The sequence below is a fragment of the Colossoma macropomum genome, unplaced genomic scaffold (genome assembly GCF_904425465.1).
Source record: "Colossoma macropomum unplaced genomic scaffold, Colossoma_macropomum, whole genome shotgun sequence".
Classification (NCBI taxonomy): domain Eukaryota; kingdom Metazoa; phylum Chordata; class Actinopteri; order Characiformes; family Serrasalmidae; genus Colossoma; species Colossoma macropomum.
The window spans coordinates 8,074,811-8,091,380 of NW_023494794.1; the positions used below are offsets into that span (position 1 = coordinate 8,074,811).

The 16,570-nt window shown below is 39.1% G+C and overlaps 1 protein-coding gene and 1 long non-coding RNA gene across 3 annotated transcripts in view; one reads left to right on the top strand and one right to left on the bottom strand.

The window, feature by feature from the left end:
- The window catches only part of tpcn1 (two pore segment channel 1), a 37,783-nt gene extending 22,332 nt beyond the window's left edge, over positions 1-15,451 (top strand). For both annotated transcript variants that reach the window (XM_036580039.1, XM_036580038.1), the window contains exons 9-26: positions 4,905-5,021; positions 5,119-5,243; positions 6,301-6,349; positions 7,473-7,536; positions 7,717-7,761; positions 8,508-8,564; positions 8,651-8,704; positions 9,773-9,845; positions 9,938-10,045; positions 11,474-11,545; positions 11,645-11,734; positions 11,828-11,943; positions 12,026-12,072; positions 12,646-12,714; positions 12,815-12,911; positions 14,043-14,179; positions 14,339-14,419; positions 15,353-15,451. In XM_036580039.1, coding sequence (XP_036435932.1) covers positions 4,905-5,021; positions 5,119-5,243; positions 6,301-6,349; positions 7,473-7,536; positions 7,717-7,761; positions 8,508-8,564; positions 8,651-8,704; positions 9,773-9,845; positions 9,938-10,045; positions 11,474-11,545; positions 11,645-11,734; positions 11,828-11,943; positions 12,026-12,072; positions 12,646-12,714; positions 12,815-12,911; positions 14,043-14,179; positions 14,339-14,419; positions 15,353-15,451 — 1,500 coding nt within the window. The remainder of the gene's footprint in view (positions 1-4,904; positions 5,022-5,118; positions 5,244-6,300; positions 6,350-7,472; positions 7,537-7,716; positions 7,762-8,507; positions 8,565-8,650; positions 8,705-9,772; positions 9,846-9,937; positions 10,046-11,473; positions 11,546-11,644; positions 11,735-11,827; positions 11,944-12,025; positions 12,073-12,645; positions 12,715-12,814; positions 12,912-14,042; positions 14,180-14,338; positions 14,420-15,352) is intronic.
- On the bottom strand, positions 1,311-3,931 carry LOC118814435. Its single transcript, XR_005007721.1, has 3 exons — positions 3,521-3,931; positions 3,281-3,361; positions 1,311-2,359 (listed from the first exon to the last, which is right to left on the bottom strand). It is a non-coding gene; the product is annotated as an uncharacterized LOC118814435 (long non-coding RNA).
- Positions 15,452-16,570: the final 1,119 nt, after the last annotated feature.

Below are 16,570 nucleotides of genomic sequence, written 5' to 3' on the forward strand. Positions count from 1 at the left end.
TGTGCATTAACTTATGTTCGCTTAGAAAATCGACACAACATTGTAATTTGACTGGGGGTGCTCAAACTTTTGCATAGAACTGTAACTGATATCATCACACGTTTTTTTTTTTTGTGACATTATTGTTCGATTCTTACTAACTTCTGCAGGCAACATGAACTCACTCCGCCAGTCACTGTTGTCTCTGGTGTTGACATGGCAACAACCAAGCTGACCGATCAGCTGCGTCCCAGCAAAGAGAACTTTTTGACCAACATCAAAATGATTGGTTTGTCTTCAGGTTCGTCCTGTTTGGAGGTCCATCTCCAAAATCTGTTCCATCTGGGCCACGGACGTCTGAGCGACTTGTAAAAGTGCTCAAAGTTTCAGCTCCCGAAAATTTCAGTTCCGTTTACGTGTCCAAAAGGGAAAGTAGCCTTCTCAACATCGCTGGTTACCCGTTTGGAGAAGAAAACTAAACCTTTGTTATTTGCTGGTTTGCTTGTTTTTTCTGGAAAATATTTGCGTCACATTCTGAGTTTTGGTGTGAAAAAAACTGTTTCAGAATATTTTCTATTTTCCGCATTGTGGTGGCCGTGCAACGGTCTTCAGTCATTCTTAAAGGGACACTTCAGCCAGACTACGAAAAACCCTTCTAATGATGTATCCTGAAGATGGTAAGGTTTGCTGGAGGGCCATGTCAGCATGCACACGAGTGCCGCCTTTTGTGTTTATGAATTTACTTTTTTGCTATGTAAAACAAAGCCGGATAGGTAACGTTACTGCTAGGAAGCTAGAAAACACATTTCAAGCAGCCCCCCACAAGTTTTCAAAAGCTGCTCCCACCTTCAAGTTGCATCATCAGAAGAGTTTTCCTAATCTGGCTGGGGTGTCCCTTTAACACTATTATCGCGCAGGTTAATGCTAACTTTAGGTTCGTGATTAGGTGTACTTGGTATAAAAAAAAAATTGGTAACATTTTATCCTGAGAGTCCACTGTAGATGCTTTGTTTTCTCTAAAGACTACATATTTTACATATTCTTTGTATTTGTATAATTATTTTTTTCCTGAAGTCTGCATCGTTTTTTTTGATGCATAAAATCATTTTTATGACCATTTTCCAACCTCGTTTTATCCCTTAGAATTAAACAGGCTGTTTTTGTTACTGTCCATTTAAGATGGATGTATGCAAATGAGCTCCATTGTGATTGCCTGCCCTGTATTGTGCCTCATTCAAAAGGAAGTCCAGGATGAAACACTCCTTATAACTTCAGGGTGAGTGGGCGGGGCTGAACTGCTGTAGGTTGAATAGGTGTATGTATGTATGTAAGTAAATGTGTTGGTTTTTGTGACATCACAAAAACAATGAAATCAAAGCGGGCTTAGTTTCCATATATGGACTTTCTGGACTACTGAGTGAAAATATTTTTGGAATTTAATCCCAAAACTGACCAGATAGTAAGTTAACAATTAAAGTGTTAGTGGATGAACTATAGAGGACTCTCAAAATAAACTGTGACCAAACAAATAAAAATAAATGAATAAAATAAAATAAAATGGACCTTAAATGTGCCACGTTGCTGGATTCTTACAATGAGAACTTCGGCATCGTCAGAGAGCTGATCTGAAAGACGCCTGAACACAATGAGAACAGTCTCTGTATCTCGCCACCATCATTAGATCTGTGTTTATATACAGTATATTAAAAAATAATAATAATTATTATCAGGTCCCAATCTTGCAACAAAAGCAGCAGTAAAAGGGGCGTCAAATTCAGTCATTTAACACAAAAAATAATCATTCAAGCTCGGTGGTCGTGTTTGATCCGAGTGCATCAGGGGTCAGCCCTCGCTTTGTCCAGTAATCTCTCAGGTCAATCCTTCATGGGTCATGGGATGTGCTTCAAAAGGTGGGGTGAAAAGGACAGTGGTTCCTGGACCCTAGTGCAATCACATGATTGGTCTTCAAGCTTCCCTGATTGGTTGCGGAACCGTAAGGTTGTGAGGGAGGGAAATAAGGCTTCCTATTGGCTAATGCTCTCAATGTTAGGTGTGACCAGGAAACAGTTGGAGAATACAGTATGGAGTTGTTGCTATAGCAACCGGCAACACACTGCATTCCCTTACAAGTCGGAGGAAGACGGCCACAAAGTCCTTCATCTGTGTGTCTGAACGTGACGGTAAGGTTTCTCTATAAATAACGGCTCATGAAGAACTATTAGAAGTGCGTGTGAAGGAGGACCATCTGATGTCAGATGAGTTAAGTCGGCGTCCGAGCATGTTAGTTGATGCTCTGCGAGGGGTCAGGGCTGTCCAGGTCTCTGTGGAGCGGACTGTCAAGTTGAGGTAGATTTGTTCTGGAATATTCTTCATACCATTCCTGTAAACAAACATGCAAAGAGGTAAAAACCTCAATTTGAAGAAGTTGATACAGTGTGTGAAATGCAAATAAAACCAGAGAGCAGTAATTAGTAAATCCTCTTTGACCTGGATAATAATGAAAAAGTATAAAACCACAATATTTGACTACCCCTTGTTTCCGAGTGTCTCCTTGCCCTTAGAATTGAGTTAGAAGAGGTAGTGGTTGAAATCTTCCTTATGTAATGAGACCCTCAAATAAAAGAGCATCACTTCATTAACAGCTACTAGCGCTGCTCTGTAGGCGACCCTGCCAGTCTGCAGTGACAGCAGAGGAGGGTAAAGTTCAGCTCCTCACTGCTGGGCTTTAGTTACATTTAGGGCATCATATGCCTTCAAAGAGGGGGGCAATTATTTATTATCACCCACCGTTAATTCTTCAGTGATATGAAGCTGAAATCAGATATTCACCAGATTCTTGTTAGAATTTTCCTGTTCCACCTTAAATGGAGCAGCAGTTCTGACGCCTGAGGTGCCAGAATGTATCTTCTGCTCAATTTAAGGTGGAACGTGAAATTTAGCGAGCTAGCTACCGAGACATCAGCAAACTACTAGTGATTTTTATTGTCGTAATTTTTTAAATGGAGAAAATACTCATATTTGTAGGTTTCTTTGGTTGCTTGCACAGCCATCTTGTTGGTTTTTCTGTTTTTTCTCAAGTGTCCCTCTATGGAGGGCCATGTAGCCCTAACACTTCATCCTATCCCTCTATCTCAACAAAAATTGGGACACCCTACCCCTAAGCGTGAACCCACAAAACAGAGGAGGAGTAGGGCTAGGTGGTAGTGATAGTTGCAATCAACTATTTTAGTCAATTGACACTATGAGTTAAAAGACATAGATCCTTTTACACACATTACTCGCAATAACATTAAGCACTAACCTGAATCTCTTCTTCGTACATCTTCATGCTCAGATCACTTTTAGTCCGTGACCTCCGGCCCTGGAACACTAAACTAGAGTGCTGAGATCAAGAGAAAAGCAGTGTTACCCAGCATGCACCACAAACTGAACATTCCACAGAAAACTACTGATGTATTCCTTACAAAATGACGGAAAACAGAAAAGTTCATTTGTGTGTGTAATTCCCTATACATGAATGCGTGTGAAGGTGCGGTCTCACCCCGCTCCTCTCCATGGCAACACACATTTCCTGTAGAGAGCTGATGTTGGTTCCAGCGAGCGAGTGCTTGTAAAGTTCCAACGTCTGCAAAGCTTCAGCGCGAGTGACCTCCGCTTCAAACACGATACCCTTCTCATCTAAAACAGAGACAGTTTAATTGACCAATATGACCAAAAATGACCATATTTGTTTCAAATCCAGTACTGTGTAAAAGTCAGAGACAACCCATCGTTTATTTAATCTGCAGTCAAAAGCTATTAAGCACAAGTAGTTCATTCAGAGAGATTTCCAAGGAGATCAGATGTACACTATGATCATCCACTGGCAAAATGAAGCAAGTTGATTAAAAGATAAAAATTAAAAGACAAAAAGCTTAAATTAAAACCTTCAGAGAAAATGTGTCTCCTAACAACCACCTGGAAGAGCTGCTAGACACCAAAACTGCCCCCATCAGATAAACAGCACTTAAAGCTTTCATCTTTGAGACAGAGGAGAAAATCAAGCTGCTTCAGATCTGAAAACATCCACAGGTGTTTCTGTCCATCCTTCCACTGTGAGAAGACGACTCAGCGCTGTGGGTCTGAAAGGATGTGTAGCTGTCAAGAAGAACCTCACTGAGAAAAGGAGACGGACACATCAAACAAAGAAGCTGAACGATGGATTGACCATCCAGTGTCCAGTCCTCAACATCACTGAATGTGTTTGATTACTTCAGAAAATACTAAACCAACTTCTAAGACTGAACTTTGGAGGTGTGTCTGCAGATTCTTTGAGGAACTGAAAGTGAGTCTCCTGAAAAGAATGGAAGCTGGAATGAAGGCAAAGAGTGACACACTAAACCAGGCATGTCAAGCTGGGGACCTTTCGGGCCAAAGTGCTGTGAAGATCAGTGTTTACCCTCATCTGTCGCTCTGAATTCAGTTCATGAAGGTCTTGCAAATTAGCTGATGAGCTGAATCAGGTGTGTTTAATGAGGCTGTCTGCTGAAGTCTGCAGTGTTTTGGTCCATGAGGACTGGAGCCTGACACACGTGCAGTAAACACTGAAACATCTAATTATATTTAGTTGTTAAGGCTTCTGTGTAGTTTTATGTTAAATAAATGTGTTCTTTTTTCCCCTTGATACTTAAAAGTTACTTGTACTTAATGTCTGTTTTGACTGGAAATTAGCTAGTTTATAATGTTTATTTAAGTTAAAAAAAATATAAATTGCGTAATAAAATATAGAATAAATAAAAAAGGAATTAATGAAATACATTTTTATATTAGGTATTACCTGTAGTTTAGGTTATTTAGCTAAAAATGATGTCTGTTTTGGGTTTTTGTCCAGTTTTGTAGATATCTGAATTTTTTTTTTTTTGGTCTGTTTCTTTTCCTCTGTGCAGCTTCTGGCTGTGGTCTTTGACACCTTTAACGGAGTGGAGAAGGTGAAGTTCAAATCCCTTCTTTTGCACAAACGTTCTGCCATTGAACACGCCTTCCAGCTGCTGGTTAGCCGTCAGGTAAGCTCAGAAAGCACTGGCTGCTGCTCTGTTCAGAGTCTTAAGTTCCTCAGTTACATAAATATGTTTGACTTTATGTTCTGTGTTTGTGTTTTAGAGGCCTGATGGAGTCTCGCTAAAACAGTTTGATGGTTTGCTACGTTTTTATCGACCGCGAATGAGCGCACGTGATCGTTTCCTCACCTTTAAAGCCCTGAACCAGTCAGGAACCACCATGCTCAGGTGTGCACAGACATATACAGTGGTGCTTGAAAGTTTGTAAACCCTTTAGAATTTTCTAAATGTCTGCATAAATTCGACCTAAAACGTCATCAGATTTCCTAATATTAGATAAAGAGAACCAAATTAAACAAATGAGACAAAAATATTAGACTTGGTCATTTATTTATTGAGGAGAATTATCCATTATTTCATATCTGTGAGTGGCAAAAGTATGTGAACCTTTGCTTTCAGTATCTGGTGTGACCCTCTTGTGCAGCATTAACTGCAACTAAACGTTTCTGGTAACTGTTGATTAGTCCTGAACATCGGCTCGGGGGGGGGGTTTTAGCCCCTCCATGCAAAACAGCTTCACCTCTGTTATGTTGGTGGATTTCCTCCCATGAACTGCTGCTTCAGGTCCTTCCACAGCATCTCTATAGGATTAAGGTCAGGACTTTGACTTGGCCATTCCAACATTAACTTTATTCTTCTTTAGCCATCTTTTGTAGAATGACTTGTGTGCTTAGGGTCGTTGTCTTGCTGCATGACCCACATTCTCTGAGTTTCAGCTCATGGACACATGTCTGACATTTTCCTGTAGAATTTGCTGGCATAATTCAGAGTTCATTGTTCCATCAATGATGGCAAGCCTTCCTGGCCCAGATGCAGCAAACCAGGCCCAAACCATGATACTACCACCACCATGTTTCACAGATGGGATAAGGTTTTTAATGTTGGAATGCAGTGGGGCGTAACGATAGTCTTGCATTTGATCCGTTTGTACACCTGTTGTGAAGGTCAGACTGTGATAGATCCCTGCTCTTTAAATAAAGCAGGGTGGTCACTTGCCCCTGATTGCCACCCCATTGATTGAAAACACCTCACTCTAATTTCACCTTCAAATTATCTGCTGATTCTAAGGTTCACATACTTTTGCCACCATAGGTCTATAATATCGGATCATTTTCCTCAATAAATAAGTGACAAAGTCTAATATTTTCTCATTTGTTTAATTTGACTTTATTTACTGAAACTGAAAGTCATGTATTTTGCATCATTTACTCTTTTTGGATTTCAGCCTCCAGGACTTTTATAAGATCTATGAAGTGATGGGCCTGAAATGGAAGGTAAATCTTATGTGGCACACATCACAAATATTTCAGAGACACTTCTGTACCGAAGATGCAGATTTGTTCTATACTGTCCTGTGCAATAGTCAGAGACCAACCATTATTTATTTATTTATTTATTTAATTAATTAATTTACAATCCAAACAGCTATTAAGTAACTGAAGTTATTCATTTTTCAGTCCACTCTTCACCTTCATTCCAGCCTCCATTCTTTTCAGGAGACTCACTTTCAGTTCCTCAAAGAATCTGCAGACACACCTCCGAAGTTCAGTCTTAGAAGCTGGTTGATCATTTTCTGAAGTAATCAAACACATTCAGTGGTGTTGAGGTCTGGACTCTGGGGTGGTCAGTCCATTGTTCTGAAAGCACCATCAGCTTCTTTGTTTGATAAATATGTGTTGGTCATCTCAGCAGTGTGCTTGGGGTCATTATTTTGCTCTAAAATTAATTTCTTTGTAGTCCAGCGTTTTCCAGTGGGTACTTAAAATTTCAATCAAAAACAAATCACCAGTTCTAGATGCTTCTACACATCCTCAAAGTTGCACTAATCCTCCTTCATGCTTGACTGATGGTTGTTTTGTTTGTTTCGGCGACGTACATCCTGCCTTCTGCTGCTTGCAAGTCTATAAAACCTCAGGTGTGCGGTTTTGATGCTGTAGTGCAAATGTTTTTTGTCTATTTCCTTTTCTTCTCAGAGGATGGACAGAAACACCTGTGGATGTTTTCAGATCTGAAGCAGCTTGATTTTCTCCTCTCTCTCAGAGATGAAAGCTTTAAGCGCTGTTTATCTGATTGGGGCAGTTTTGGGGTCTACCAGGTCTTCCAGGTGGTTGTTAGGAGACACATTTTCTCTGGAGCTTTTAATCAATTTTTTGAACTCCAGTTTTGGAAACTCCATAACGTTCTCCTTCCTTATACAAATGCATTATCTTAAATCCAACCACCTCAAGAAACATCTCCTGAAAAATTAATAATACTTGCTTAATGGCTGTTTTAACTGAAAGCTGTAAAGGTTCTCTGACTTTTACACAGTACTGTAGATTACTTGGATTTAAATTCAGTTTCCTTCAGTTTAAATGATTTGATTAAATCATGCATTTGTTTTTATATGTATGCTAGGCGCGGCGTAGTGGGGAACACTGGTTTGATGATCTTCCTCACACTGCCTTCCTCATCTTCAAAGGTGTCATTCGATTCTATTACATTTGACCAGACTTTTCTATACATGGTTTATCATTTTCACATGAACTGTATTTGGATTTTCACTGTTTTGAGCTACACTTGGCCAGATTTCATTTATTGTTTGTAAGGAATAGAATACAGGAGTATGTATGAATTGACAGCTTTACCTTTTTCTCCACAGGGATCAATCTTGTGGTCAAGTCCAAAGCTTTTCAGTACGCGATTTGTAAGTATTTTGGGTTTTTTGGGTTTTTGTACTTAAATTCTGTGTGCAATCCTGCATGCCAAGCATCAGTATTTGCAGTTTGCTAGTGCCGTCTTATCTGAAGTTCATGGTCACAAGAATTGGTTTATTTATCATGGTTGTCAGATCAAAACCTCGAAACATTTCAGTTTTTCATTTTGATTTTACACCATTTCTAAACACCAGCCGTCCTTCATATTGAGTGAATGCATGGACCAATAGGAGCACTGATAAATGTTGTATGTTAGCAAAACTCCCAAGTTACTACTTTGTATATCTTCGCTGTCCAAAAAAAAACCTGCAGTTTAAAGTTTGCAGGAGAGGCCAAAAATGTTCTTTACTTTCAATGTAAGTTATTGTAAAGTGATTTTATTCCAAGCAATTTTAAAGCACTTCTGTTGATCCACTCATCATGAAATTGTCACACAGTGTAAGGAGCAGCTGTCGGGCTCAAATGATGTAGAAAAGTAATGATAAAAAAAAAAGATGCATGTTTTTCTTTGGAAAGTGACGATATATTAAAATGCCATATCTAAATATGCTCTAATCTAAAGTTAACCTAAGCTAACTCTAGCATTTCCAGTAGTCTGCTGGACTCACCATCCATTTAGCTGGTCATTTTCACTGTAACATCCTGTGCAGTGAACTACAGCTCTTCTCTGGCTGTAGATTGATTCCTGCACAGCTCTTTAGTCTCTTTAAGGAAATGATGTTTCTTCCTTGTGCAGATATTGTTGTAGCGGTCAATGGAGTCTGGATTCTGGTGGAGACCAACATGTTAAACAGTAAGGATTCAAGAATTTTCCAGCTTCCGTTTCTCACCAGGAACAGTGTGTGTCACTGTGTGTACAATACTGTGTTTTTTGCTCAGGTGACTTTTCCTGGTCTCAACAAGTACCGTGGAACTACATCGTCTTCCTTACAAGTAAGCCTGACTCTCTGTAATTATAACTTTAAAGTTTAATTACTCTTATACTCAGTATAGTTCTATAATTCTATATTTTAATTTGCTGGTAATTGTCTTTTTTTATTTAATCTGTTATCCTCATTGCATTAAAATAAAGTATAATACTTTTTGAATTATTATTTTATTATTATTGCTTAGGTAAAGTATCAGTATAATTCTATATTACTGTATTACAGTGTAATTCTATATTTGAATTTTTTGGTCATTATTACTCAATTCAATTATTGTTAATACTGTATTACAGTATAATATATTTTAATAACTAGGCAATTATTCATTTTTAATGTATTTCAAAAGATTACAGGTAAACAATGACCAGTAAAAAGACGCAAGTCTTAAACAGATGTTTAACATTTTATTAAATATGTTATTCTTTACTAATGGGGTTCCTAAATTCTCAGAACGTGCCTAAAGCCTGGGTTGGAAAGGGCCACTATGTATGTTTAACTATATTAAACTGACCAATGATGAAGGGCTACAGGACAGCAGAATTGATTACAGCATCAAACACACTGAAAAGATTGTGTTCTCAAACCTCAAATTGATTTTCAGCTATTCGGGTTGAATTTGTTTGTTGTTGTGCAATGGAAACTTTATTGTTTTATTTGTTGGGATCTTAAAAAGATGTTAACAATCATTGGACCTCATTCATCAACTGTTCATAAGAAGAAATTTCTTCTTAAAATCCATTCATGCAGTTTTTATGAAGGTTCTAACATTGACCAGTGTTTTTATATTTGTTCTTACATAAGAATGGAATATGCACACACTCAAGAGAACAAATTCTGCGCTTTAAGAACACGTCATGAATCTGACGTAGACTTTTTCTTAGAATCTTTCTCAGGAACACATTTAAGAAAAAAAGGAAGATATTGGTGAATGAGGCCCATTGATCTTAAAAACGGGGCAAATATAATATGAGTTGACTATAATGATGATGAGATGATTTCAGTCAGATTTCATATGTAAGCGATTGTTTTCTAATTTCCTACAATCATTCTGTTCTGTTCTTGTCTTGTTTTGTAGTTTATGGCGTGGAGGTTCTGTTAAAGATCACTGGTCTCGGCCCAGTCGCTTACTTCAGCTCCGGCTGGAACCTGTAAGAGCACAAACGCACTGACAGACCATGACCCGTCCCTCTCGGACAACCGGGCTTTCATTCATGTGCTGTCCTCATGTTTTCTCTCCAAGGTTTGATTTCTCTGTGACCGTCTTTGCCTTTCTGGGATTGATTGCTCTGGCCTTCCAGATGGAGCCTTTCTACTTCATCGTGGTGCTGAGGCCTCTGCAGCTTCTTCGGTCTGTGTCTGTGAACGTTTTCTTTATTAAAACAGCTCTCTTCACACTAAGGATGGGAAAAACAATTGATTCTAAGATGCCTCACGATTCTCTCTTGACAGAGTCTATATCGATAAACGTCATACATCATATTCAGATTTTTACATCGGCTATGGAATAAAAGTTTCTGTTTACAGTCAAATATGATCAACAGTGTCAGAAATCTCTGATGATCAATTAGCACTGTTGACTTTGTTGTATACAGTGTGATGTAAAGAACAAAAATATTAAATATTAAAAAATATTAAATATTAAAAAAAAATATTTAATTTTATTAAGCAACATCTTAACTGTCTTAATATTAACCACTTGAGGAAACAGCAATGGATAAGCAACACCTTAGCAACCACTTGAGATTCCATAGCAATGGCCTAGCAACACCCTAGCAACCACCTGGGATTCCACAGCAATGGCCTAGCAACACCTTAACAACCACCTGAGATAACATAGGAATGGCCTAACAACATCTTAGCAACCATTTGAGATTCCATAGCAATGGCCCAGCAACACCTTAGCAACCGCCTGGGATTCCATAGCAGTGGCCTAGCAGCACCTTAGCAACCACCTGGGATTCCATAGCAGTGGCCTAGCAACATCTTAGCAATCATCTGGGATAATATATCAATGGCTTAACAACACCTTAGCAACCATCTAGGATAACATTGCAATGGCCTAGCAACACCTTAGCAACCACATGGGATTTCATACCAATGGCCTAGCAACACCTTAGCAACCACCTGGGATAACATTGCAATGGCCTAGTAACACCTTAGCAACTACCTGGCATTCCTTAGCAATGGCCTAGCAACACTTTAGCAACCGTCTTGGATACTATAGCAATGACCTTGCAACAGCTTAGCAACCACCTGGGATACCGTAGAAATGACCTAGCAACACCTTAGCAACCACCTGGGATTACATAGCAATGCCCTAGCAACACCTTAGCAACCATCTTGGATACCATAGCAATGACCTAGCAACAGCTTAGCAACCATCTGGGATTTCATTGCAATGACCTTAGCAACCACCTGGGATAACATAGGAACACCTTAGTAACCACGGGGGTCATAGCAGGCAACTTTGTTTCTGAACTTTCGCCATCTAGTTTATTTTTGTAGCTGTTAGTTTAAATCTGTTAGTGAAACATTAAGACGTAGGAGTACATTCAGATTCAAACGAGCTGATACTGATTGCGAAAATTGTAAATATAAAAAAATGAAAAGAAATCATAAGATAGGCTTTAGAAATCAAAAATAAGGATGAATAATCCTTTTAGAATTTTAATGAACTGTGAGTTGCCTAGAGATTCCCATCCCTGTGAATACTGACATGTTTAACAGTACAAAATGTCAACATACTGTAATTTCCATAATTTCTCTTGTTTTGCAGCTTGTTTAAAATCAAGCAGCGTTACCGGAATGTGCTGGACACCATGTTTGAGCTGTTCCCACGCATGGCCAGGTGGGTCTGACCTCAGTTACTAACAGTTCAGTTACGTTCACTTTTTGTTCTCTGTTTTAGATCTTAGTCTTATATTCTTTTCGTTCTTCCTCTCTCCAGTCTGGGTTTGACTCTCATTATCTTTTACTACTCTTTCGCCATCGTTGGAATGGAGTTTTTTGCTGACGTCATCTATCCAAACTGCTGCAAGTAAGATCCTTATCTCTGTTTTTCTTTTTTTTTTGTACATAATTTTAAAATGCTGGCGGCTGTTGATGCTGTAATTGTCTTTTCTGCTTTCAGTACAAGTACAGTTGCTGATGCATATCGGCAAATCAACATAACCATCGGCAACCGCACGGTCCTGGAGGAGGGGTACTACTATCTCAACAACTTCAACAACATTCTCAGTAGCTTTGGTTCGTTTTCACACGCAGACCTGTTATGAGTGCTTTCACACTCTGAACTTTGCATTAGTTGAGTTGTTGTTTGTTTCTGCAGTGACCCTGTTCGAGTTGACCGTCGTCAATAACTGGTACATTACTATGGTAAGTGTGTCTGGACATTAATTGTTTTTAAGAGCAGTATGTCAAACTTTTGTATCTTTTAGTATCTCAAAATAATGGATTATTTTCTCAATCTTGACCTACTTTGCTAAAAAAAATGACTGTGTCTTGAAATAATGGATTTTTTTTTTAAGTTTTAACTATGAAATTACTTATTTTCACAGAATGAGTTTCTTAAAATTTATTATTAGTTTTAACATTTTAGGATTTTGTATTAATAACTTAAATCTTGAGATTATTATTATGACATATTAATCAATATTTCACAAAATAACTGTGTATATGAATGTACTAAGTGAAAACCTGGAGAAAAAGTTGTAGTTACAATGTTACAGCCAATACATTTTGCCTTTAGAAGTTTGCTTGTTTAGTTTTAGCACTGGAGCTACCAGGCTACAGCAGTTAGCACCATGCTAATTGGTGGAGTGTGACCTTCCTTTAGAAACTGTAATCGCTTATAAAACACTGAACCTAATCAATAATTAGATAACTATGGAATCTAATAAATAATATGATTTTTGCTAAAACTTGATCAGAATTTGCTTTTTCATATAGGAAGGTGTGACATCACAGACGACACATTGGAGCCGGCTGTACTTCATGACCTTCTACATTGTCACCATGGTGAGTGTGCTGGTAATTCTGTGTGTGTGTGTGTGTGTGTGTGTGTGTGTGTGTGTGTTTGTGTGTTTGATTTACACATTTCCATTTGGTTCTGTTGCAGGTTGTCATGACGATTATCGTGGCCTTTATCCTTGACGCCTTTGTGTTCCGGATGAACTACAGTCGGAAGAACAGAGAACCGCTGGACGACCCGGAAGGTTCTGCACACAATTTAAATATATCTTATTTATCAGGGGTGTCAAATTTTCGCTTCACAACAGTCGTTTCATTTTGGAAAAAATCTCAAGTTTCTTCTGCTACAATTGAGAATTATGTCAAAAACACAAATGCAACTGAAGGAACTGCCCACAGCAGGGTGAACAAGGACCATCCAAACAATATGGTAGTGCAGAAAACGGATACAGAAACCGATACCTTAATAGTTCCATGTTTAGATTAGGGACACTTCATGGTTATGATGTCACACTGCTTATACAAATGGTGCTACAGTACTGTGCAAAAGTCAGAGACTCCCTGTCTCTATCAAAATGGCCTTTAAACACAAGTTATTTAATTTTCAGTACCCAAGAGAAAAAGTAGGAAACCAAAAATTAACACAGAAGCCTCAAAAACTAAATATGCTGTCAGTTTTTTTTCAGGGAGTCACTCTTTCCCTTTATTCCAGCTTCCATTCTTTTCAGGAGACTCACTTTCAAAGAATCTGCAGACACACCTCCAAAGTTCAGTCTTAGAAGCTGGTTGATCATTTTCTGAAGTAATCAAACACATTCAGTGGTGTTGAGGTCTGGACTCTGGGGTGGTCAGTCCATTGTTCAGCTTCTTTGTTTGATGTGTCCGTCTCCTTTTCTCAGTGAGGTTCTTCTTGACAGCTACACGTCCTTTCAGACCCATAGCGCTGAGTCGTCTTCTCACAGTGGAAGGATGGACAGAAACACCTGTGGATGTTTTCAGATCTGTAGCAGCTTGATTTTCTCCTCTGTCTCAAAGATGAAAGCTTTAAGTGCTGTTTATCTGATGGGGGCAGTTTTGGTGTCTAGCAGCTCTTCCAGGTGGTTGTTAGGAGACACATTTTCTCTGAAGGTTTTAATTTAAGCTTTTTGTCTTTTAATTTTTATCTTTTAATCAACTTGCTTCATTTTGCCAGTGGATGATCGTAGTGTACATCTGATCTCCTTGGAAATCTCTCTGAATGAACTACTTGTGCTTAATAGCTTTTGACTGCAGATTAAATAAACGATGGGTTGTCTCTGACTTTTACACAGTACTGGATTTGAAACAAATATGGTCATTTTTGGTCATATTGGTCAATTAAACTGTCTCTGTTTTAGATGAGAAGGGTATCGTGTTTGAAGCGGAGGTCACTCGCGCTGAAGCTTTGCAGACGTTGGAACTTTACAAGCACTCGCTCGCTGGAACCAACATCAGCTCTCTACAGGAAATGTGTGTTGCCATGGAGAGGAGCGGGGTGAGACCGCACCTTCACACGCATTCATGTATAGGGAATTACACACACAAATGAACTTTGCTGTTTTCCGTCATTTTGTAAGGAATACATCAGTAGTTTTCTGTGGAATGTTCAGTTTGTGGTGCATGCTGGGTAACACTGCTTTTCTCTTGATCTCAGCACTCTAGTTTAGTGTTCCAGGGCCGGAGGTCACGGACTAAAAGTGATCTGAGCATGAAGATGTACGAAGAAGAGATTCAGGTTAGTGCTTAATGTTATTGCGAGTAATGTGTGTAAAAGGATCTCTGTCTTTTAACTCATAGTGTCAATTGACTAAAATAGTTGATTGCAACTATCACTACCACCTAGCCCTACTCCTCCTCTGTTTTGTGGGTTCACGCTTAGGGGTAGGGTGTCCCAATTTTTGTTGAGATAGAGGGATAGGATGAAGTGTTAGGGCTACATGGCCCTCCATTTTTTTTTTTTTAGAGGGACACTTGAGAAAAAACAGAAAAACCAACAAGATGGCTGTGCAAGCAACCAAAGAAACCTACAAATATGAGTATTTTCTCCATTTAAAAAATTACGACAATAAAAATCACTAGTAGTTTGCTGATGTCTCGGTAGCTAGCTCGCTAAATTTCACGTTCCACCTTAAATTGAGCAGAAGATACATTCTGGCACCTCAGGCGTCAGAACTGCTGCTCCATTTAAGGTGGAACAGGAAAATTCTAACAAGAATCTGGTGAATATCTGATTTCAGCTTCATATCACTGAAGAATTAACGGTGGGTGATAATAAATAATTGCCCCCCTCTTTGAAGGCATATGATGCCCTAAATGTAACTAAAGCCCAGCAGTGAGGAGCTGAACTTTACCCTCCTCTGCTGTCACTGCAGACTGGCAGGGTCGCCTACAGAGCAGCGCTAGTAGCTGTTAATGAAGTGATGCTCTTTTATTTGAGGGTCTCATTACATAAGGAAGATTTCAACCACTACCTCTTCTAACTCAATTCTAAGGGCAAGGAGACACTCGGAAACAAGGGGTAGTCAAATATTGTGGTTTTATACTTTTTCATTATTATCCAGGTCAAAGAGGATTTACTAATTACTGCTCTCTGGTTTTATTTGCATTTCACACACTGTATCAACTTCTTCAAATTGAGGTTTTTACCTCTTTGCATGTTTGTTTACAGGAATGGTATGAAGAATATTCCAGAACAAATCTACCTCAACTTGACAGTCCGCTCCACAGAGACCTGGACAGCCCTGACCCCTCGCAGAGCATCAACTAACATGCTCGGACGCCGACTTAGCTCATCTGACATCAGATGGTCCTCCTTCACACGCACTTCTAATAGTTCTTCATGAGCCGTTATTTATAGAGAAACCTTACCGTCACATTCAGACACACAGATGAAGGACTTTGTGGCCGTCTTCCTCCGACTTGTAAGGGAATGCAGTGTGTTGCCGGTCGCTATAGCAACAACTCCATACTGTATTCTCCAACTGTTTCCTGGTCACACCTAACATTGAGAGCATTAGCCAATAGGAAGCCTTATTTCCCTCCCTCACAACCTTACGGTTCCGCAACCAATCAGGGAAGCTTGAAGACCAATCATGTGATTGCACTAGGGTCCAGGAACCACTGTCCTTTTCACCCCACCTTTTGAAGCACATCCCATGACCCATGAAGGATTGACCTGAGAGATTACTGGACAAAGCGAGGGCTGACCCCTGATGCACTCGGATCAAACACGACCACCGAGCTTGAATGATTATTTTTTGTGTTAAATGACTGAATTTGACGCCCCTTTTACTGCTGCTTTTGTTGCAAGATTGGGACCTGATAATAATTATTATTATTTTTTAATATACTGTATATAAACACAGATCTAATGATGGTGGCGAGATACAGAGACTGTTCTCATTGTGTTCAGGCGTCTTTCAGATCAGCTCTCTGACGATGCCGAAGTTCTCATTGTAAGAATCCAGCAACGTGGCACATTTAAGGTCCATTTTATTTTATTTTATTCATTTATTTTTATTTGTTTGGTCACAGTTTATTTTGAGAGTCCTCTATAGTTCATCCACTAACACTTTAATTGTTAACTTACTATCTGGTCAGTTTTGGGATTAAATTCCAAAAATATTTTCACTCAGTAGTCCAGAAAGTCCATATATGGAAACTAAGCCTGCTTTGATTTCATTGTTTTTGTGATGTCACAAAAACCAACACATTTACTTACATACATACATACACCTATTCAACCTACAGCAGTTCAGCCCCGCCCACTCACCCTGAAGTTATAAGGAGTGTTTCATCCTGGACTTCCTTTTGAATGAGGCACAATACAGGGCAGGCAATCACAATGGAGCTCATTTGCATACATCCATCTTAAATGGACAGTAAC